The sequence below is a fragment of the Mixophyes fleayi genome, chromosome 5, assembly GCF_038048845.1.
Source record: "Mixophyes fleayi isolate aMixFle1 chromosome 5, aMixFle1.hap1, whole genome shotgun sequence".
In the NCBI taxonomy this organism is placed as follows: Eukaryota; Metazoa; Chordata; class Amphibia; order Anura; family Limnodynastidae; genus Mixophyes; species Mixophyes fleayi.
In genome coordinates, this window is record NC_134406.1 from 28,313,984 (window position 1) to 28,339,366 (window position 25,383).

The window sequence follows — 25,383 nt, forward strand, 5'->3', positions numbered from 1 at the left end:
TGTATTATATAGCAGAACGTAGCGGATAGAAATCAGTTTGCACAATTTATATTTAGAATTCTGAGTAATGGCATAATAGCAATATAGTAGCAATGACGATATGTGTACAATACGTAATGTAATGTATACTGTTTGTTATACAGTACATGAATATATTGTTAGATTGTATTGGTTTATTAACCAGAGACAGGAAATTATTTTTTTTATCTATGAATCAGAGAGTTGGCTGTAACTGACCAAACTCTTCATGTAAAATCGCCTTTTCTGATGGAACGATTCATTCTCTGACTTATGCCCTATCTGAAATATCAATATCTGAAATAATATGTTCCTGGCTCACAGCAGGATATAGCCACCTGTTCTATTACAGTCTGCTGCATGCATACTGTCTTTCCTAGTTCCTAACATCACACCAACTGCCGAATATCAGTTTAGTATTGAAGGGTTTATATGAGCTTCAGTGGTAGAGCACTTCCATCTTCTGAGTTAGTATCATCTGCAAAGTTAATCCCCTTTAATTCCTTCCATACACAGAACTTTCCAAATACTCCAATGATTGTGAGTTCTGGCACTCATAGACACCCATAGACCTTATAACAAGGCTAGAACACTGGTCTGAATGCCGACCACCTCCCATTCAGAGTCAGGCTGTACAAAGGAGCTGTTAAATACAGTGATATCCAAAGATATTCCGCAAAGCTATATGTGTCCCCTTAATTCCTGGGACAATTCCATGTTTTTGAAATGTGTTCTGGAAACTCCCCTGGTTTTCATAGATCAGTTGAGCTGTGCCACTTCTCTAGTTTTGCTGGTTTGAGGCAAAAATCTGTATCAGTCCTTACTTCCTTACTTTATATGATATATATGTTAAGATATATTACATAGGAGAGTTTAAAATACAATAAAAAATATGTTCTGAACATGTCCATTAGTGCATACCAGTAGTAGTAGCAGCTGGGTAATACAGTATATTAAGTTTGGGTTAGGCATATGTATATGGCATACTAGCTGAAGTTATCAATGGGTTGGATGTAACTGTCAACCTTTTAAAAATAATTAGCAGCTTAGCAGCTCTTCCTGCACACCCATGAGGTGGCTGCCCACTGTCGTTTTTGTTTTTCTATTAAATGTCATCCAAATTCATCCAGTGGAAGGCCCAGAACAGGCTCCTGAGTCAAAGTTCTGCCCAGCGTACACTAACATGAGGTCCGACCGGGACCTGAACCCCCTAGTATGTCTTCTGGGATCCAATGTTACCAGTCTGTGAAGTTTTCATCCCAATCCATCCAGTCAAAGGCTTAGACCAGGCTCCCCGGTTCAAAATTCTGTCCAGTGTACATCAATGGGGGGTCCAACCAGCAACCTATCCACTCCATTAGACATCCCAGACCAATTGCCGTCCCTCTGTGAACTTTTCATCCAAATCCATCCAGTGGAAGGACCAGAACAGGCTCCCTGGGTCAAAGTTCCGCCCAACGCCCAGCAACAGGAAGTCCAAATGGGACACTAACCACCCTAAAACCTAGCCAGGATCCAACTGGACTACGTTGTATTGGTTTCATCCCAATGGGTGTAGAGGTGTCTAAATCCCGGCTCAGAACAGGCTCTCCAGGTCACAGTTCTGTCCTGCGTACACCAATGGGAGGTCCGTCCGCCTTAAACCTGGCCAGGATCCAACTGGACCACCTTGCGTTAGTTTCATCCCAATTGGTGCACGGAGTGTGCGGATGTATAACCAGACTAACAGACCAATGATTTTTATATATAAGAGATATGATGAGCATTTCAATGTCCCAAATGGCGACAGCGTTACTCCTATATAGCTCTGTGGCCACTAGAGCTGGTAGATTGCCAGCATTGATTTGTCTGCCACCATGATTATATCCATCTCTATTTCTGAGATGCACCTTTAACCCCTCACAAATTCTGATCCTCCAGGCAGTGATCTCTTAGCGTTTAAATTATGGGTGAGCTTTAAGTACCAATTTGACATCGTCTTTGAATTGTGATTAAACTCAGTAAAGTAAAAGGCACCTAAGAATTTGTTATCTATCGTACGGATCTGAAATTCTCTTCAGCGATAAAATAGATTTCACAGTATTTAGAAAATATAGCTTTTACTTGTTATAATTTATAATTTTATAATTTATATTTAAGTTCCTATCGGGGGGAGGGGGGTTAAATGTATTAAACAGCGTTTTTTGCAAGTCGCCGATATTCGGCGACTTTGCAGGGCACATTTAAAACGGGAATGTCTTTAAAGGCAAAACTTGTCTTTAAAGACATTGCTGTCTTAAATTTGCTCTACAAAATCGCCGAATATTGGTGACTTGCAAAAACTGCTGTTTAATATATTTACCCCCTGGTGCTAACATGATATTAATGTATTCTCCTCTTATGTGTTCTCCTTCCCAGGATGGACTTTGGGCTGATAAGATGTGTGAGAAGAACTTTCCTTATATTTGCAAGAGAAAACCTCTGGCAGTTGGTCCTGATCAAATTCCTGCTGTTGACCAGGGATGTGATAAGGTACTGTACATTATTTAAAGGTTATTTGTAAAGTGGTGCTTTCATCCCCACCTTTGTAAGTAGTAAGTGCAATGCAGTGCGCCTTAATCCTTCTGCACAATTTAATAGCGCTTTTTTTCTTCATTAAACCCCATAATATTCTTGCCTTGTCCACCCTTACATTCCAAACTGCTTAGTATTGTAGCCAGTTTATTAGTTACATTTGCTCTCCCCATTTAAATAATTGCTTAATCAGTGCAGCATCATATGTGTATACAATTATGTTTAAAACTTGTATGCAAATACCAAAGGATCCAATGTGGGTAATTCAGATAGACATTGGGCAAGACAAATGACCCAAGTGACTTTGAATGCACCTCAATGGTGGAAGACGGATGCTGTGACATGTTAGAGATAACCCCACCGATTTTCGCTCTTTCTGGCTACAAATAAGAAGACACTGTTTGTAGATCTAAGGAAGGTACCGTTGTACTGATCTAAGGAAGGTGCCAATGTAGTCTTCTAAGGAAGGTGCCGTTGCATTCTTCTAAGGAAGGTGCCGTTGTATTCTTCTAAGGAAGGTGCCGTTGTAGTCTTCTAAGGAAGATGCCATTGTAGTCTTCTAAGGAAGGTGCTGTTGTAGTCTTTCAAGGAAGGTGCTGTTGTAGTCTTTCAAGGAAGGTGCTGTGATAGTGATCTAAGGAAGGTGCCGATGTAGTCTTCTAAGGAAGGTGCCGTTGTATTCTTCTAAGGAAGGTGCCATGATATTCTTCTAAGGAAGGTGCCATTGTATTCTTCTAAGGAAGGTGCTGTTGTAGTCTTTCAAGGAAGGTGCTGTGATAGTGATCTAAGGAAGGTGCCGATGTAGTCTTCTAAGGAAGGTGCCGTTGTATTCTTCTAAGGAAGGTGCCATGGTATTCTTCTAAGGAAGGTGCCATTGTATTCTTCTAAGGAAGGTTCCGTTGTAGTGATCTAAGGAAGGTGCTGTTGTAGTGATCTAAGGAAGGTGCTCTTGTAGTGATCTAAGAAACACTGAATACTAGAGGATTGAAAAAACATAGCCTTGCCAGGTGTGATACATATGTTCGACATTTATATGGTAGACACCATAAAATATACAGGATTGGAAAGTCAACAATAATGACATTGGCAGTAATGCTAGGTTGACAACTGACATGGTCGACAGTTTTGTTAGGTCAACAATGTAAATGTAGACAGTATTATTGACAATGTTGACAATAATATCCCCAACCCTATCCTTAACCCTAACCATATAATACTGTCTACATTCAAATTGTCGACCTAATAATACTGTCTACATTCAGGTGTCGACCTAATAATGCTGTCTACATTTCAATTGTCGACCTAATAATACTGTCGGCATTTGAATTGTCGACCTATTATCCTCGACTTTATGAATGTTGGCCAAATGAATGTCTAGCTGTCAACTGCATACCGCCTTGTCTGTTGAATCCCAGTTCCAGCTGTTTTACGCTGATAAAAGAACCAGAATATTGTGAAAACCGCATATGTTTATGGAACCATTTTTCCAAGTGTGAGCAATGCAGACTGGATGTGTTGGTATAACTGTATAAAGATGTGGGGTGCGTTTACATAGCAAACTTTGGGCCCTTAATACCACTAGCGCAACAACTGAATGAAGCAGGGCGTCTAAACATTGGTGCGAATCATGTGCATTCCTTTATGGCAGCAGAGCAGACATGGGCTTTAATAGCAAGATAAAGTGCAAGGCTCTGGAATTATTCCAGGAACATGACAGTGATCTCTCCAATTTGAAATCCTCTGGGACACATTCTGGTTGACATTATCTAACATCACTGTGCTGCTCTTGGCACAACTTGCTTAGTCTATGGCCTAATGAATTCAGGCTGCTCTTCTGGCAAACAGTGGAGTAGTTCACTGTTAAGTAGATGCAATTAATAAGATGGCCACAGTTTGATTTAAAGCAGGCCTGTCCAACCTGCGGCCCTCCAGGTGTTGTGAAACTACAAGCCCCAGCATGCTTTGCCAGGAAACAACCAGTTAATAGCTGGAAGGCATGCTGGGACTTGTAGTTTCACAACACCTGGAGGGCCGCAGGTTGGACAGGCCTGATTTAAAGCTTACACTGTATTAGACCATTATAGCGAAATCTACAGTGTTAGTTTCTCATCGCCCTTTTATTAATTTTAGCATAACAATATCATTTCATCACAATAGTATGTACCAACATATGTAACTATACTTTGATTGTGTTCGTCATATAATTTTATGTGTTGACAGGGCTGGAAAAGACATGGCTTCTACTGCTACTCTATAAGTGACTCCTCTGCAACATTTTCAGAAGCTAATGGAACTTGCAGTGATAAGGCAGCATTTCTGATGACTGTTGAAGACAGGTACTGTACATTTCACAACAATTTTTTTTCAAATAGAAAATCCTTGGGTTATCCACAAGGCAACCTTGGCTATCACCTAGTACCATTTGGTTAGGGGGGGCGATTTTTAGGGCCTAGCAGCAATATTGGGTTGAACTACTAACCATGTCCAACACCAGTAAGATGGAATAACAGTGCAGGGCAACATGATCAGGGCTGCGGTGACAATACAGTTTGACACACCTGATTATCTTAATAACTGAGCATTATCTTAATAATGAGTCTGTAATATCACTACAACTGCATCCAATGCTGTATACATTGCAGCTTCTGCAGGACCTACCAGACCACCAGGCACTCAGTCACTGCACCTATCTAATACTAGTAAAATGAATATGAAAACAACACTAATAATCAATATGAAGGCATAATATAACTAATTGTAATAATGGGGGTAATGCAAATATAATCCATGTGCAGTTAATATGGGAGTAATGCTGATATCATTAATATATATAATTAACATGGATACAAAGATGATGGGCCTGAATCGTTAAGGAGAGCAAAGCAGAATCATGGAGTAACTTTGCACCTGGGCAAAACCATGTTGCATTGGAGGGGGACGTAAATTTAAAATGTGATGGCTGATTTATAGTTGGGGTAGGGCATGTCCTAGATTAACTTTAAATTTTAGTGTAGAAATAAAGCTACCAAGTACTTGTGTGCTACATGAAAATACAGCCAGTATTTAACTGATGTGCTAAATAATATACTAATTTGCACCCCTTGCATTGTCACATGGTTTTGTCCAAGAGCAAATTTACACCTTTTTTTGCCTTGCTCTCCTTATTGACTCACTCCTGATATATTTATTATGTGGCCAATGCTAATATAAATAATGCTGCTGTAATTAATATACGAGCAATGCTTGTATGATTATGGGGCAATCCTGGTATAATGTTAATACAATTAATTAATATGAGGCAATGCTAGTATAAATAAAAGAAGGCACTGATAATATACTTAATATGGAAGCAATGTGAATATTATTAACATGGGGTACTGCTGATATACTTAATATGAGAGCACAGTTGACATATGAACTATGGGGACAACGCTATGTAATTAATATGAGTGCAATGTATCCATATTAACTTGGGGGCAGTTATGATATAATCAATGTGTGTGTGTACAGCTGGCAAAATCAATATGTATGGAATATGGCTGGTATAATTAATATATGGGGATATTGATGGTAAAATCAATCAGCTAATATAAAGTGAAGGTTGCTGGCATTATAAATGTTTGAAGGAGGGCTAGTATAATATATGGGGGCATTGTTGTGGGCAGCACGGTGGCTAAGTGGTTAACACTTCTGCCTCACAGCACTGGGGTCATGAGTTCAATTCCCAACCATGGCCTTATCTGTGTGGAGTTTGTATGTTCTCCCCGTGTTTGCGTGGGTTTCCTCCGGGTGCTCCGGTTTCCTCCCACACTCCAAAAACATACTTGTAGGTTAATTGGCTGCTATCAAAACTGACCCTAGTCTCTCTTTCTCTCTCTGTCTGTGTGTATGTTAGGGAATTTAGACTGTAAGCCCCAATGGGGCAGGGACTGATGTGAGTGAGTTCTCTGTACAGCACTACGGAATCAGTAGCGCTATATAAATAAATAGTGATGATGATGATGATTGTTAGCATTAGTGTGTGGGCACCGGTATAATATTAGTGAGGCACGTAAAGTAACGGGGCACATCGCTTGTATAATGTGTGAAGGGACTACTGGTATAACCATGGTTGGAGGCACAGTGAAGGGTGAAGGAGGAGCCTTGATGTGACATTGGTAATAAATAAATAAAAATGGACTATTTTCTACTAAGATAGTTTAGATGAGAGTGTAATCTTCCGATATATGCAAAATCTTTTGTTTGATATAAAAATATTGTACAATATTGTGCAAATGTAAAACAAACATATATGCAATGAAGAGCTCTTCACCTATTGTGGCAGCTTAAATTACAGTAATCCACCTCAATGGGCGCTACAAATTATCACCACTGGAAACAAGAAAACTAAAATGTAATACTTGTACACAAATATATTTCAACGGGAGTCCATAAAAAATACCATATGGTTCTTGTGTGTAATTTCATCCAGTAAAGAGCTTCAAAACATGTTAAAAAATAGAGAAAAATGTATAAAGTGTAGTAGGTTAAGATAATAAAATGTTCATTCAAATAACATATTAGTAAAACTTAAAATGGGATTACAACCTTACAAAAATCAAAACACCTCCTTGTGGTATATATGTGTATGTGCACCAAAGACAATATAAAAATATATAACCACCCTATGGTGTAAAACACAGATAACAAGCACCGTCTATATGTAAATCTTCTCTGAAGTTTCCCCCTATATGAAAATGCTTCCATGATTCCAAATGCAATAGGCTTTGTATGGATCCAATGTTGAAAGACTAGAAGCTTTTCACTTATCCTATATAAATCCTCAGGATATATGAATGGAAAATGAATGGAGAAGCACATAGTATATTATAAACAACCTGTTATTTTAATGATAAACCCGCTCTCAGTATGAAAAGGCGCCTTATAGAAATCTGTGGACTTAGGTTTTCTCTACTTAGTCAATCGCTCCCATTATCAACATCCTCACACACAGTAAATGACATCATGCTAAAGTGACATCGTGCATATCATGCATGACTGTGTTTATTTTCATTGACATTTTTGCTCACGCTCAAAATATATGTTGCAAATTTTAGACTCATGTTTCATATGCAGACGCTGAGCACTATGGGATGAGGCCTTAACGTACGTGACCTTATATACCCCTGTTACATTCTGCAGGCATCAGCTAATATATTCAAAAACTGTTATCAGTCATTTTCCAAACCGCTGATGCTCTAATCTAAGCTGTCAAGGCTTCCTGGGGACAGCTATCCTCAAGAAATATGATAAGAAAACCAAAACAGGCTTTCGGGTTTTTGAGGAAACTTAGAATCAAATGTGGATAGGAGGGAAGTACTGAGATAAGTGGTATCTGTAAGACTCAGAGGCTTAACTATACATTACCAGTATGGTGAATTACGTTGGCTGTAGGTTTTTTAAGCAGGACATTAATTCCCATATAAATCAGCAAATAAAAATGTATCTAGATAACTCTATTGAAAAGCTGCAATCAGAAAGGAAATTTTTAATCACCTTCATAATTTCTATCTAATAAAAAGCAACAGTATCAATGTCCTTTTTCATTTACCTTACAACAAACTTTGCTGAATCTGATTGGGAAGAAAGTAAAAATGTAAGCAAAGAAAATAGCATCAGAATGTGCCAATCTAATAACAGAAAATGTAGAAGATTTGGGTTATGTCACCTTAAAACAAGTGATATGCTATATTGCAGAATCCCTCATTCAGATAACCGTTTTGAAACCTAATTATGCCTTATTTTAGTGTTAAATCATCAGCTATTTATATAGCACCACTAATTCCGTAGCGCTGTACAGAAAGCTCACTCACATCAGTCCCTGCCCCATTGGAGCTTACAGTCTAAATTCCCTAACATACACACAGGGAGAGATTAGGGTCAATTTAATAGCAGCCAATTAAACTACCAGTATGTTTTTAGAGTGTGGGAGGAAACACGAGCACCCGGAGGAAACCCACGCAAACACGGGGAGAACATACAAACTCCACACAGATAAGGCCTTGTTCAGGAATTGAACCTATGGCACCAGTGCTGTGAGGCAGAAGTGCTAACCACTAAGCCACCGTGCTGACCATGCAAAGTAAAGTTTTCATTTATTAAGAGGGCATCGCAGCAGATATTGTAGATATCTGCTGCTTCGCCTTTTTCTTCGAATTCCGAAGCAGTCTCCATATATGTCTATGGGGACTGCTATTTTGCACTAACAATTTCCGAAAATCAGCTGGCGCTAATTATTGAAGCCTAGGTGATCACTTTGCAATAGTGACCATAGAAAAGATAAGATGTTCATCTTCGCAGGAACAAAAGTTTTTCATGACTGCTGTTCCTGTTGAAGATTTTTAAAAAATACTCACTATATTTCAATCCTTATCTTTGCAATAAGGATTGAAAGGGATCATGGTTAAAAATGTGGGGATTAATAAATATGCCTGCAAGGGACTAATAAACTATTATTATGTAATATATGGTTAAACAGATTATATAATTAATTCGAAGATGGTTTACTACATATGGCCTTTTAAACTATATTTGTGGAGAACCAATTTGGTGTAAACTATATTGGAAGTAATCAAGCAAAGTTTTTTTTAACAATATGTGTAGCATATTTATTTTCTTTTTTTTATGAGCCTGTGTACTAAGCCCCAGTGATAACCTAGAAAATCTAGTTTCACCCCAATTTAAGGAGAAAATTGACACTGGCTGGCAGCGGTAAGAGGACTCTTGGCGATAGGCCAGTCATTCTGCTCTGTGAATGCATGGCCAGGCATTGCTGGTTCTTACATGCGCAGATTTCGGCTTACTGTTCCACTTTCATTATTAAAAAAAAGTATAAATGCTAACCACTGTGCTACAAGGATAAAAATGTTAACGAGAAAGTCTGCTTTGGTGCTTTGGTATATGAAGGAACACACTTTGATAAGGCTTTATGATTTTGATATCTGTGCGTGGATTGTGTTGTTTATGAAGGACAACCTTGGTTCTGATAGAGCTGGCTCCAAACACTCTTCATGGTCAAGGCTCTTAGATTTGACCTACATATGCAGTGGGCTGTTATATATGTGTACCGTCTAGAGATGCTCGGGTTTGGTTTTCTGAAAACCAAGCCCACCCGAACTTAGGGTATCCGAGTAGGCTCGCAAGCCGGCTCGGGAATTTCACGTGTCCTCGGATCTGAATCGAGGCAAATCATCATCTTTGCATTGTCGGATCTCGTGGGTTTTGGATTCCATAAGTACCTCCCTCCCCAGGAGATCCAGCAGCATTGCTCACACAGAAACAGATGTAGCAGTGTTCTTGTCACTCTCCATTCTCCAGTGACATTGCTCAGTGCCATTGCTCACACAATAACAAGAGGGGTAGCAGTGTTCTTGTCACTCTCCATTCTCCAGTGACATTGCTCAGTGCTATTGCTCACACAGTAACAAGAGGGGTAGCAGTGTTCTTGTCACTCTCCATTCTCCAGTGATATTGCTCAGTGCCATTGCTCACACAGTAACAGGAGGGGTAGCAGTGTTCTTGACACTTGACAAAATTGACTGGAAATGACTGGAAATTAATGTTATTGAGGTTAATAATAATGTAGGAACAAAAAAAGAGCCAAACCAAAACCAAAACACGGGGGTCAGTGAACATCTCTAGTACCGTCCTATCGCATTGTGGTTCATATTCTTTAGTAAAGCTGTGCACCAAACAGTGCAATAAAATCTGTTCCATCTGTGTATGAATATAGATAAAAATGTGGAATGATTTTGGCTTTTTTTTAATTACAGGTTTGAACAGGCTTATTTAACTAGCCTGATTGGACTCAGACCTGAGAAACATTTTTGGACAGGGCTCTCAGATATAGAGGAAAGGGGAACTTTTAAATGGACTAATAGAGAAAAAGTGTTGTACACACACTGGAATGCAGATATGCCTGGTAAGTCACACATTATTTTGTTAAAGGGAAGGGAAAGAGAATTTAGACATTAGCATCCCCCTCTTACCCAAAGTAGTACAGTCGGTTTGGAATCTAGTTGGGATCTACTCTTACCCACACCAACACTGGTTGGAAGCCTGGGAAGTTTGAAAGTATGTAGGCTGCATTGTACATTGACTGCTCAGCAATTTTGAATTGTCATCAGCAGCTTGAAAATTGTATTCTACCCAAGTTGTGCTGACTGTTTTATGAAGTTCTTCAAATCACATAAACAATCCAGTTGGTTGAGCTGTGCAGTATAATATTTATCTATGAACAAATGTTCCATTCTTAAATTTCTGTGTCATGTGACGCCATGTACATCGCTATTGGACCAATTCAGTTAGCCATGAAGTCTCTGTAACTTTGCGATCATGTTCCTGAGCTCAAATGCCGCAATTACGATACTGAAAACATCACTTATTTTTGCTTGCACCCCTATGAGCTGCGATAAAAAATGAGCAAAGATTATTTACTAGAGCATCGAGTGGTAACAATATCAATGAGGTTAGTACGGAACCTTTGCAGCTAATTAAATTGGCCCCTGTGAGTTTTGGAATGTCACCTTCTGAGGACCTACCAAAATGTTAAGTAAATGAATCTAATAATAGTCAGGTTGAACAATGATTTTAATCACAAAGCAAAATCATTGTGTGTATAAGGTGGTTATGGATGATGTAGCAAAAAAATTGTTTCAAATATGGTGATTTTTTTGGGGTATGCCAAAATCTGTGTCCAATCTGATGTTCAACAATTAAATGATTCATCCCAAAATAAATACATTGATAATTGTAATAATGGCAGTTTAAGACTTAATTAAAGAATGTATTTTTTTAGAGTTTTACAAATCACAGCAAGAACATACAGTGCGTTCAAGAGAAAAAAAAAGCAAGGTATTGCAGTGAGCATTGAATTAAGAGAACTGTAAACTGTGGAAGGGGGTGGGCGAAAAGCCTTCCAAGAAGAGTGGAAGCTGTTCTCGTTGCAAAAGGGGGTCCAACTCCATATTAAAGTATATGCATTTGAATACAATGTTAATACAGTCCCTGTTGGTGTAATGTCAAGCGTCCGAATATGAATGTCCATATAGTGTATGTATATATATGTATATATTCAGCAAGCAGTACATCTCCCACACATGCTTGAGAGGGAACCTGTAGATGGCTCAATAGGATGATAGATGTGTATTGGAGTATGCTGTGCCTCTGTTGATGGATTAGTAATTGTGGTCAGCCGGGTCATAGGCTTCGGAGGTCGTTGTTGTCTGTAAGCATCAAGATTGGGTGGGAGGGAAAAGCAAGTAGTCCCTGAGAAAGTTGGATAGGCCGACAATAGTTGTTTCTATAGAGCAATCCTATAGTTGAAGGAGCCAATCAGCTTTTATGTTAAGCCACTCTTCCCCAGCATTTCAGACGGTTACTGTTATTTTTGGTTAACCGTTTTCAATTGAAAGTGACACCTTAAAAAAGAGTTTGTGCGGGTTTTATGCAACACCCTAGGGACACTTACGCAATTTAACCTCTATAGTCAAATTCAGAGCATAGTACCGGCCAGTGACGAGACAGGAATCCTCCTACAGAGAGACAGTTTCTCTCTTGTTGGAGCTCATCAGAGTGATGTGCCCAGAAGTCATTGCTCCTGAAGTAGATTGGTTTGGAAAATTTTGGACGTGATTGTTGTAGCCACTTGTAACAGTTTAAATCCATTGTACTAATATTTGCATTATAACCTTGATTTTCAATGCAACTTTGAAGGAAGAAAACAAGGCTGCGTTGTCATGAAAACTGGAAATAAGGGTGGATTGTGGGATGTTGTCAACTGTGATGAAAAAGCTAAGTATGTCTGCAAGAAATGGGCGCTGGGAGTAACACCGCCTCCTGTCCCGACAACAACACCGGAGCCAAAATGTCCAGATGGATGGAAGACGACCAGCACTTTAAATGCATGTTATAAAGTAAGTAGATTGATGATATGAGTAAAATTGACATTACAGAAATATTATAATAAGTTAGAACTCATTTAAAAACAGAAAGGTGCAATGGAATGAGCGTTGTTGCCTTAACAACCAATCATCTTCTTACTGTATTTTCAAGTACGGTTTAGAAAATGAAGTAAACATTAGATTGATTGTATGGAGAGGGGTCCGTCCTACTGCAAGATGCACATGCTCAGTGAAGTCCTGTTTGATAATAGTGGGTACAGGCAGTGCCAATAAATAGGTTACAACTGTATTTTCCTATTTAATATCTTTTTACCCTTCATCAGCATTACATGAAAGAAACAGAAGATAAAAAGTCATGGTTTGAAACCAGGGATTTCTGCCGAGCTATAGGAGGTGACTTACTCAGTATCTCCAGCAAAGAGGAAGAACAGGCAGTATGGTCTATGCTGATGTAAGTAGTAATATAGGTACTAAAGCCTGCTACACTATACTAATTATGCTGCTTTCATTATATGTCTATGAATTATTTGTTTCTGTAAACAAGGAGGTGATGATGTCACAATTGTCATGCCTTCTGATAGGCTCAGGTTGTGGTAGGTGCTGAAGGACATTATTAGACAAGTTATGGAGAGGAGTGCAATCCTATTATTATTATTATTGTTATTATGATTAACTTATAGATTTGTTGATTTTTCCTCCATGAATTAAAACGGCAAGTTTATTAAGTGCAAAACCTGCAGTTCTCCAACCCAACACTCGGATTTTACATTTAACAAACTTGTCGTTTTAAATCATGGAGAACAAGTCACTGAAAATCTGCATTTTGGAGAACCGTTCTTTGATAAATAAACCCTGGGTATTAGCAAACAGGCAGTAAAGAGGGCCCAGGTCGCAAGCTTACAATCTATAAGAAAATAGGAGTTTGATACATGAGGTTAAGTGCCACATAGTGTGATTGGTCCAGACAGATTGCAATGGGACATAGTGCTTACTAGAACTATATGGTCCATTCATACACCAATGTTGGTTTGTCAGTAGGTTGTTTCGGTACAGAATGAGAATGAATGCAATTTTTTGTGAACTGTGTAGAGGGCAGTAATGGGGTAGAATAACATAGGGAGGTTAAGAAGATGGTTTGGGAATTTGATCTTCTTGCCTATAGAGAGGAGAGTTTTCTGGAGACACTTGAAGTTTTGGAGGTTAGGGGAAAAATCTTGTTGTACAAGGTAAGAAATTCCACAGCATGAAAAAAAGTTCTGATACCGGGGACAGAAGCATTTCTGTGGGTATAGGATGGCTTGGGTGAGCTAGAGTGCAATGTGGTTAAAATAGGGGATGAGAGATTGCAGATGGTGGTTTAAGAAAGGAATATTAAATAAATAAAAAATTTGACAAAATGTGGAGAAAAAAAACCAAGAGAGGAAACAAGATCAAGTGGGCAGAAGATTGAGTAGGATAGCGAGTCCACTGGGAGAGGCCCAAAGAGGAGGTTAGAGAGTTTGGAAGTAGGCAGAGAATGTGGCTCATCAGGAATGTCAAAATCACCCAAGACAATAGTGGGAATGTCTGATGATAAGAAATGGAACCCAATGCTGCAATTAGTGCACTCAGCAGTACACAGTCACCGTATATTTTCAGGAATTAGAACACATTAAATGTAACTTGTCCAAGTAACTTTGTCAGCATACAGAAAAGTAAATGCTCCCCAAAAATACCAACACAAAATGAAAAAATATGACCTCAAATAGTACACGTAATAGGGCTGATTCAGGGTTGGACATACCCCAGTTTGCGTAATATATCTTGCGTGAAATCACCTGTTAGGAGGTGTGTTTTGCACCTGCTATAGCAGTGTTGGCTAACCTGTGACACTCCAGGTGTTTGTGAAACTACAAGTCCCAGCATGCTTTGCCAACATATAGCAGCTTATTGCTGGAAGGGCATGCTGGGACTTATAGTTTCACAACACCTGGAGTGTCACAGGTTAGCCAACACTGTGCTATAGGGCAGATGATGTTGACTGACGATGTTGACTTATCGTAAACCAGAAGCATATGCTACTGATGCAGAGACGGACGCATCTCCAGATGCGTACAGCTCTGCATATGCACAAAAATACACTCATTTTCCATGTTCTTTTTAAAATAATAGGTTTCTTCTGTTTTGCATCCAAATCTGAATCAGACCCTATGTATTTCTTTGATTACAAATTTTCCAGCTTTTCTATTTTGGCTGTGCTGCTCTATGCAATCCTTGTACATAGCACCTATTATACTGTGTGTATATCTACATGGTCTCATTGAAACAATAAATAGTTATGGATAATATTAGACCAATCCAATTTAGGAGAATAAACTTCTAAGAAAATAAATTTGTGGGGCAGCTGTTTGAGTCACTGATGCTACAAATGGGTTTTTAATACATGACATGAGCCAGTTTCAAGACAGAACTGGCAGACTGCTTCACCGTTGCTATTACTCAGCAGTGCAAGACAGGGTTCTCTGCTCAGCATGCCAAAGGGAGCTTATCAATCCACTCCAATCCTGGAGAACAAACTTCAGAGAAAAGCAATTAGCACGGCAGTCCTTTGAGTGAATGTTGTACTCATCGGGGTTTTAGAGCCTGGCACTGCATAGTTGCCAATATTTTAAATTAATTTCCAGGGACACTTGGTGCCTGCCAACTATGGAAATGGACTGGTGCCAAGACAGAATTCCCAACTACATATAGAGGCCCTGATTCACTAAGGAACGTAAATGCCTATAATGCCGTCTTTTGCCTAAAATCGGTCTGCACTTGCCCAGAACCAAATGATGCATCAGTGAATGCAACAACATGTAATTCATCCTTAAGCATAAAGGACCCTTAATACAGCCTACGATTTCAGGGGCGGAACGGGGAGGGGACTGGGCGCATACACCTAGTCAAAGTACAATAAGTGCGTGACTATATTTTTAACAGGTGACATTAATATAATTTTTTTTCTGCACGTTATTTTTGGACTTTATATTTCATATATGTACTGGATGTAGCCTACAGTGTATTGTGTGTTAGAGCAGAGCGAACCTAGACCTGGATTCAACAACAGACGTATCTTTAGTTCCGCTCCTAGTTGAATACAAACATACATATGCCTGATTTACTTGCGCCTTAAGAGAAAACATTTACGCTTGTTTTGCCTTAATGAATCAGGCCCAGACTGTTTTACCCAGTGGGTGCAGTATTGGCTGAACGGACTGACGTACAAATGTCTTTTCTCAGACGTTTGATCACAGCAATAGTTCAGAAGAAGAGCTAGTCATAGCCATCATTATCCTGCAGAGGGACACAGATAACACATTTTCTTGGGTTGCCGGCTCTGCATCTTATAATTGCATGTTATGCTGAACTTCTGGGCCCAGAAGTCAAGCTGCTCTCTAATGTAGGTGACATTCAGGAACAGGAACTACCACTGAGGAAGCAGAATAAATATAATAATATAGAGCCTAGGCTCTAAAGCTGGTGTGTGTAGGCTTCATTCTGTTAAGTATAACTGAAACTTACATTAAAATGATTAGTCAATAATTAAACATATTCAAATTAATTAGAAGATGTAATTTTAAGACATTTAAATGCAGATTAAGAAGTCATTTGGATTAATTTGCACACATTATGTGAGACTTATTGTAAACTAAAACATTGTAGGGGGTTACTCAATATATATTTATCATAACAAACCTGAAGGGTAACTCCACTCATATTTTCATACATGTTTTTCTGCTACCTTCTGTCCGTAAGCATATTCTAGCTGTAATATCCTTAAAACATGCAATGTTGTTTAGAATATGCTAAATAAATGGTCACCACTAATGACTAATTGCTTCCTGTTCATAAACATATATATTATATATAATTTATGTCTATTTTTGAAAACAAAATGTATCATATATAGCTGAGCATGTTGTAAATACTATTCATGTGTTATTCTCCTTTAAGACAAGCTGGCATCTACCGTCATGTCTTCTGGGTTGGTTTAGTGAACAGTGATCCTGATGAAGGCTTTTCGTGGTCAGATAGTTCACCTGTAAGTAACTCCTTGGTAGAATTATAATTACTATTACTGAAAGTAACATCATGTTTATTCCTATATAGAATGTTGGCATTAAACAAAGTTCCTACTGTGCAACAATGGCTTTTTGAATTAAATCAGTAATATAAAGTAAATAGGGCAGGTTCGAATAGCAAAATTTTGGGTAGGGGCCCAGCGATGCTGTTCTTACCTCCTGGGTCCCCCGCCAACTGGTGCATTGGTACCTCCACAAGAAATGTTACTGTACCATTCACATTTTGATTATTAATTTGCAATAAACAATATTTATGACTGATCAAAGGAACCCATCCTAACCAGGATGGGTTCCATGGTTGCCAAATTAACTGATTACTACACCTACTGTCAGGAAAAACACTACTGACACTAGAATTGCATAACCTATAAGTGAACATGTCTGCTGTCAGTAAATTGTTATAAAATTAAAAAAATTTCCAGGATTATCAATCCTGATGGCGAACCATTTTTTGGGGTTTTGGCCCACAGGTTAAGCGTGTCCGTACAAGATTCTACATCACCTTTTTGTGTTATTATTAGTAGTAAATGGCTCGAGCTATGGTTGATAAATTCAATCCTTACATATTATATACATTAGATAGTTTGTGTTAAATTACCAGCTTAGAGATCACATAAGTAGTCAACAGTAGCTACCAACCGTCTCCGTGGCCTGATACAGAAATTCACCTTGGCCAAATCACTTGAACAGATTGATTATTAATGTTTTGAACATAACCATCTGTACCATCAGCTGGTTAATAAAATCTTTTCTCTCTGTTTTATCCTAGCTGGTTTATGAAAACTGGGCATATGGAGAACCAAACAACTACCAGGGTTTAGAACTCTGCGGAGAGGTGAATACGGATCACCGCTTGTCCTGGAACGATAGGAGCTGTGAAGTACCATCAGACTGGATTTGTGAGCTGAGAAAAGGTATGTTCCGCTCAATGTATACATTACAAGCATTTATGCATTTGACGCATGTAGTTGCAAATAGGGTTAATCTAACAATGGTAAAACAATCATTATCTGTTTGTTTCTGTGACTCATATATTGTAAAATTCCATGGACAAAAGTCAGTGTAGACTTTGCTGATTTGTGCTGCGTTTGCTAATGATTTGTACCACTTTCTTTATTTTGTACTTTACAGCACATTAGTTTGCTAACTGCTAATTTACTTAAAGGGGTGGAAATATTTATGCCAATTTCTAGGGTAGGAGCATTTAAAATAATTAGTAGGCCTGTGTGCAAGATTAGCCCACTTCCCCTTCCCACTAAAGCAAACCTCTGAACATTTTTGTATGAAGGACAGAGTTTGTGCGCTGCTGTTCATGCTACACAGGGGCATTGCCACTGATAAAAACCACCCCTTCAATACCTGCTGCTGGTACGTGCGGCATTGTAGGACCATCTCTGAGTGGAACATATCTCCCAACTGCCCCCCACAATCAGTACAGTTTGCAGACTGTGCTGCTCTCTCCTACCTGACAACCTGCTACTGCTGCTGATGTCTTATTCTCCGTTGCTGCTTCGCCAGATCCTGGAATGTTGGGACCCTGTTTGAAAAAGTTTTAGGTATTATTCACCCTCTGGAAAGCCAAGTAACGAGGGAACACTCCAGGCCTTCCTTCCCCAACACTAAATCAATAGCACCCACATTTAATAAATAATCCTCCTTACCCCTAGCTAAGCCCTCCATTACATTATTATCCCCCACATTTAATACAGAGAAGCCACTTTGTGTTATTAGCACTAGAATATATTAATATATTAATAGCTCTAATCAAACCAAAATTGCATTAACAGCTCCACATTTAAGACAAAGAGATATTAAACAAATAGTCCCACCAGCTATTAGTTTAGTTTTACTACATTACTACATTATTTTTACCCTTCTCAGACCTCTCTCAGACTGTCCAGTACTACAGGTTTCAAAAACCTCCTCCTCCGCTCGAGCCCTACCTAAATCACGCCCCTAGCCGGCACCCATGCACCATCCAGACACTAGTCCAGGAGCAAGATATTAATTGAGGCAATTTTGCAGCTCCCTGGGTGCAGGGTGGGATTACTTGGCCACAGAGGGTGCCCCAGCTTAGGACAGGAACCAATCACATGATGCTCACAACCAATCCTAGTTGGGATAGTGCACTAGATATTAGACAATAATGAGAAGCACTGTATGTAGTAAAACCTATTCCTTTAAATTTTGACTGCAAAGCGTAGTGCTTCTGTAATCATTTAATAAACAAATAATGACCTCTGCGCACTAACTCTTTCTGCACATGAAAAAAGTTGGCGTGCAGCTGCAGTAGGAGGTCCCACCCTCCTAAAAACACTCAATAACACAAATATACTGTAGCGCTCAGCCAACCTCAATATACTACCTATAACGTCAGAAACCCTTATTCAAACTTGTAATAATCACATCTAACCAGCCACATAGTACAAAGCACAACCGTGTGCAATCCTCAGTCATAGTTCGTTATATTCCGTGGCTTCTGTTGTACACTTCATGTGTTCGGACCTCACCGATATTGTCCCTGTTCCATGCAAGTCAAAAGAAAACACACCATCAGCTTCCAGAATGATATACCAAAAACTGAAGCTATCCTTCTGTAATCATTGCATAGTAAACACTTGTAAACTCACAGGAAAAGAATGCAAGAAAAACAGAACATTTTCATTATGAAAAGACAGAGAGGACAGATACATATCTCTAAAATTATAGCTGTTGTAACAAAAGTTGAAAAGGTCATTACATTAATAACAGTAACATTGAAAGATGGATGCAACTGCACAGCCTTTTACTAATATAAAAGACGAACGCTGGCCACAGAGCCGTAGCTGGTAAAAATGACATTGTATCTGCATTTTTTGTCTCAGGTAACACATATGCTGTGCCACTGGCAATACAATTGTCCAGAACAGATGGTTCACAACAATAGTGCTTTAATAGATTGCACAAAACATGAAGGATGCTTTTAAAGTGTCCTTTTTGCATACAGTGGAGGCAGCCTTTATGTGGGCTGAATCAATATTCGTAAGAATTCACCCTTGGTCAATCAATTCAATGTGATATAAAGGCATTTGCATCTCTGGTAGATGTAGTAATACTGCACTATTACAGTGAACACCCTGGATAACCTAAACACGGATCATTTCTGCTTTTGGAACATACAGGACTAGGATTAGAAGTTTGGGACAGGTACAGGCAGGAGCGGGCTGGACCTGGGGGCAGGTTGGCAGCAGGCACCCGGGCCGCTCAGTCTAGTGGCTGTTCGGGCCGGCCGCCTCCCCCCGTTCCCCGCCGTGGATGCAATCATTTTTTCACGCCATGCGGCCGCGTCAGGGCACAGGCAGTCGCATCGCGTGTCATGTGATGCGGCCGTCTGTGCGCCCCCCGGGTTGATACCTCCCAGCCTGCGCCTGGGTACAGGACACTTTATCTACCCAACATGACCTGAAAACTGGACATTATCATAATACAATTCTTATATATTCTGTACATACACAGGAGATTATACTGTTCAATATGACCTGACCACTGCTCACTATCATATTACAGTTCTTTTACACTCTGTACGGACACAGAACCCTATACCCCCATCATGACCTGGCCACTGGTCACTATCATATTACAGTTCTTTTACACTCTGTACGGACACAGGACCCTATACCCCCAACATGACCTGCCCACTGGTCACTATCATATTACAGTTCTTTTACACTCTGTACGGACACAGGACCCTACACTCCCAACATGACCTGGCCACCGGAGATGACCATTTTACAATTCTATTAAACTCGGTACAGATATAGGACACTACACCTACCCAACATGACCTACTAACTAGACATTACCATAATACAATTCTGCTTTATTTTAGCATTCTGATTTAATCTGTGATCCTGGGAGATACCATGGGCCATATACCAGTTTACGTGTCGTATTTTGCATGTAATTGCTCTGTGCATGCCCAGAAAGTTGGCATACACATGTGAGCCTATGCAGACTTGTGTGATTCTGGCACTTATGCCAGGCATTCTAACGTTGACTGAGTACAGTAAAGGACAGGAGAGGGCTGGCAAAGACTCAAAGACTCAACTCAGCAGCCTATTTTAAACGAAAAAAATGCAGGTGGCCCAGTGACGCATCCCAAGGTAGCCCACTATGAGACCAGCCTGGCGGCATCCCCCCTACCCCCCAGCCCAGCCTACCCCTGGTAAAAGCATGTTTACACAAACACGGCTCATGCACACCTGCCGAAACATGCATATACGCCTGTTAGCAGGCTTATCTTTTGCACTTGCTGTAGGGCAGGTGCAAATAGTCACTGATGATGATGACATATGGTAAACCAGACACATATGATTCTGATCCATAGACAGACACATCTGGAGATGTCTACGGCTCTGCATATGGGTAGAAGTACGCTTGTTTTACATACTCTTTTTTAAAGAGTAATTTACTCCCATTTTGCAGCCAACTCTGCAAAAACGTGGTTTAATACTTGGTACACAAACCCATCATGACCACAATCTCATGGCATGATCATTCTATTGTTTTATTGTATTTAAATACTTTTAAAGTACTTCTTAAATAACACAGCATGCAGGATAAGAACTGTTACTGTGCATTGCACCCATCAACCCACGCAAGCTTTGTATTAGGGAGCAACACCATTGTCATGGAGAAAACTGTCCAGGGACACATGTCAAACACCTTAGACCAATGGTCAGGGGACAGGGGTAAATTACCCCAAATGAGGTCAAAATTAAATTCCTGGGGGTAATGCTACCGATTCACATGCTGTCAGTTGGATTGTAGACCCCTTTAAATGTGAAATTGCTGTTGTACCAGAAGAGCCTCAAGGGTTGGCAGAGGCATTTCTTGAGCTTCAAGCAATAATGAAGCACATATTGCATTTGAAAACAAAGCAGATCTGTCATATTTTTGGATGTCAACAGCTGCAAAGGCATTCAAAATTGCACATGAGGAGGCAGTCAAAAAGTTGCTGCCTTTTGCAACAACCTACCTTTGCAAACAAGGATTTTCCACTCTAACGAACATAAAAACAAAGTAGAGAAATCGATTGGTCGCTGAAGACTGTATCCAAATTGCTCTGACATCAAAATGCCCCAATATTGATGCTCTCGTATCAAAAATGAAGCAACATCATTTCTCCAAAACCTGAAGTTTTGAAGTTGAAGCTTTCAAAGAAATTTTGAATAGATTCAATAAAATTTTGAATATTGAATTCCAATAATTAATAATATATGATTTCCTTCCTTTCAAATCAAGGGGGTAACGTGGGCGTATCTAAATATATTTTGGGGTAAAAGGTAAAAAAGTTCCCTGACCCCTGCCTTAGACTGTCCCTGAAAATTAAGGGAATTTGACAATTAATTTGGTCCCTGTTCTCATTGAAGAGTTACCTTTGCTGTACCATGCATCATTCAGTAAATGTAAACAACCAATTTAAATTTGTTGATTGAAATAAACAATTTGCATAACTAATTTACATTTGTATCACTCATCATAATTATTTAATAGCAAACATTACATTGTCGAATGAAATGGATTTTGACACCTTTTTGGTTTGAAAACAATATCATTGTCCCATCAGTGATGCCGTTTGCCATAATAGAGGGTGAATAAACTTGTAGACAGGATAATACATGTTCTTCTGGAAATAGATTAACCCTTTTTTTATTCTCAGGTGCAACATTAAAGGCGGAGCCTACAAAACCACCAATTCCTGGTAAGCGGGTTTCTCCATAGTCTTTTCTTGATTTGACTATATGGAGATTCATTCAGTCGCTCACTACACAGAGACCAGTTCTAATCTTACTATCAGCTCTTTGTGACCTAGCCTCAGAAGCAAAAATCAGATTGTAAGCTCAGTTGGTCCGAGAAATTGTACCTGACAAAATTTTTCTACATTCATCATCATCACCATTTATTTATATAGTGCCACTGATTCTGCAGGGCTGTACAGAGAACTCACTCACATCAGCCCCTGCCCCATTAGAGCTTACAGTCTAAATTCCCTAACATACACACAGACAAAGAGAGAGAGAGAGACTAGGGTCAATTGTGATAGCGGCTAAATAACCTACTAGTATGTTTTTGGAGTGTGGGAGGAAACCGGAGCACCCGGAGGAAACCCACGCAAACATGGGGAGAACATACAAACTCCACACAGATAAGGCCATGGTCGGGAGTTGAACTCATGACCCCAGCGCTGTCAGGCAGAAGTGCTAACCACTGAGCCACCGTGCTGCCCTACATTGTTGTATAAAGTGAATAATAAAGACCACATTTTACACTGTAGACTTCACTATTATTTGACTCTTTACATAATACGCTGTGGTCATTTAGTCATTTGAAAGACACGCTTGTTCCAATAATGGCCAAAGTTCATGGTTAATTCATTATGATGTATAGTATATGTAAGCTGGATTGTAAGTAGAAAAGATTATAACTTAAATTTAAACAAATTGTATTTAAGAGAGGATAGTTTTACAACTACATCACATCAGTAAATAATAAAGGTACGATAAGAAAATTAAACATAAACTAAAATGAAATGATCAAAACTGCTACTTTTTTCATATAAAGTACATTACAAAGGTAAACTACATACTTTGTGTTTTTAATCGTTAAATGTGAATTGTATCTCGCCTTTCCCATTGGCTATGTCACAATTTAGCTTTTTCTCCTGGGATATAATAGAATATGATCATACAAGTGATGGTTGGGTCATTCGTGATGACACACAGTACTATGTCAGCAAGGACTTACTGAGCATGGATAAGGCCAGAGAATTTTGTAAGAAGAATTTTGGTGACCTTACCAGCATTACCAGTGAATCCGAGAGGAAGTTTCTGTGGAGATATGTAAGTTCTGTATATTAATATATCATTCAAGGAGTCCTGTTCATGAAAAACTATAATGCATACTATAAAGCAACATAAATAATATAATTATCCTTCAAAAATAAAAAATATATCATTTTTTGTTATTGGATATGATCTTGAATTTACTGGACTATGACATGTTTAAAGAACTAAATAAATTAAACTTGTAAAGGGACATTTTATAAGAAATGGGATTTTCAATTTCTAAACCCAACTTTACTAAATCATCATCATCACCATCTATTTATATAGCGCCACTGATTCCACAGCGCTGTACAGAGAACTCATTCACTTTAGTCCCTGTCCCTGCCCCATTGGAGCTTACAGTCTAAATTCCCTAATACACACACAAAGACAGAGAGAGAGATAGAGACTAGGGTCAATTTTGATAGCAGCCAATTAACCTACCAGTATGTTTTTGGAGTGTGGGAGGAAACCGGAGCACCCGGAGGAAACCCACGCAAACACGGGGAGAACATACAAACTCCTCACAGATAAGGTCATGGTCGGGAATTGAACTCATGACCCCAGCGCTGTGAGGCAAATAATCTCCCTCTCATGTAATAGTACTTGAGGGATCCCCACAATTCAATATGTTTAGTAGGCATCTGGTGTAGCCGGGGCCTCTGCAGTTCACCGGTATTTGGCACTTTCTGTAGAAGGGTGATCCGACAAAGCGGCTCTAAGGTTTGCAGTTAGAGTCACTGTGTTGGATCTCTCCAACTATATAACTGAGCAACCTCAAATGTAATCCTGAGAGGTGCTAGCTTTATGTAAGTCCCCCCTTAAAACTGCAGATAGGAGTTGGTAGTTCCAGGGAAAGGATCTACCACCAAAGTACTACTATTGGTAATTGCACCTATTTAGTAACATTGATTGGGGAAAACTCTATAAAGTAATATCTAAGTAAAACTTGGTTCCAAAAGGTTACTTACATAAGGTTCGGATGTCTTGTGTGCATCTACACTCGCTTCTACACACTCCAGTTGGCACTCTGTCTGTGAACGACATAATGCCTGGCTAAATAAAAACCGGATCAACAGGAGTCAGTATAGTGCGGCAGGCATTGATGGACGTTCTGCGCTTCTGTTGAAAGGCAGTACATCATCTTGAGTCCTACTGGTCAGACCCCAGGTAAATAACCTTTTGGAACCTGGTTTTATTTAAGCTGTTTGGATAAGAAATTTCAGATTTGGTGGAATTGTTCTTTAAAGATTAGCACCAAAAACTAAAACTAAAAGCTTAACTCTGGGTGTAAATAGGTGTTCCAAAAAATTCTACTTAACTGTGGTTGGTGGATTCGGTGAGTCTCTCTAAAGCATCTAATGGTCACAACAGGAGATCCTCTCTCCTACTCAGTCAGGCCTTGACTGATTTATAAAATTGAATACAATTGAGAAGTTCATCATGATGTACCTTGAACAAGGACCACTGGAGCCGAGGGGAGGATCTCCTGCTCACGCAGCTGGATGCATCAGTGGTCCTGCAGGATCCATCAATCACTATTGAGTACAGCTTTGAATTTTGGATCACCCAGTTTTCCTTAAAATAATTTTTATGTCATACACTATAAAACAACCCTTAAATATTGTAATAATCCCATTATGCATACACTAGGACACTTCCCCTAGATATTACACCAAACCCAATACAAAGACAATTTTTATCCTAATTACCTGATATCAATCAGTTGTGCAAAACACTCACACACGTAGTGTTACACATGACCCACTATGCCTAACCAGCCTTTAGTTTTGTACTTCCACAGTAATTGAGGAAATCTGAGCTGATTTAAATCAATGTTAAAAAAAAACAGTAAATTGGATATATTAACTTTGTTCCACTTGAATTTCCAATAAACTAAGC

At 39.3% G+C, this 25,383-nt stretch overlaps 1 protein-coding gene across 1 annotated transcript in view; it reads left to right on the forward strand.

Annotated features, from left to right (window-relative positions):
- MRC1 (mannose receptor C-type 1) overlaps nucleotides 1-25,383 on the forward strand; it is a 96,999-nt gene that overhangs the window by 35,620 nt on the left and 35,996 nt on the right. The window contains exons 9-17 of the mRNA XM_075211918.1: nucleotides 2,416-2,529; nucleotides 4,792-4,907; nucleotides 10,383-10,531; nucleotides 12,325-12,524; nucleotides 12,836-12,963; nucleotides 16,488-16,575; nucleotides 17,385-17,529; nucleotides 22,317-22,358; nucleotides 23,333-23,496. Of these exons, the coding sequence (XP_075068019.1) occupies nucleotides 2,416-2,529; nucleotides 4,792-4,907; nucleotides 10,383-10,531; nucleotides 12,325-12,524; nucleotides 12,836-12,963; nucleotides 16,488-16,575; nucleotides 17,385-17,529; nucleotides 22,317-22,358; nucleotides 23,333-23,496 (1,146 nt within the window). The remainder of the gene's footprint in view (nucleotides 1-2,415; nucleotides 2,530-4,791; nucleotides 4,908-10,382; nucleotides 10,532-12,324; nucleotides 12,525-12,835; nucleotides 12,964-16,487; nucleotides 16,576-17,384; nucleotides 17,530-22,316; nucleotides 22,359-23,332; nucleotides 23,497-25,383) is intronic.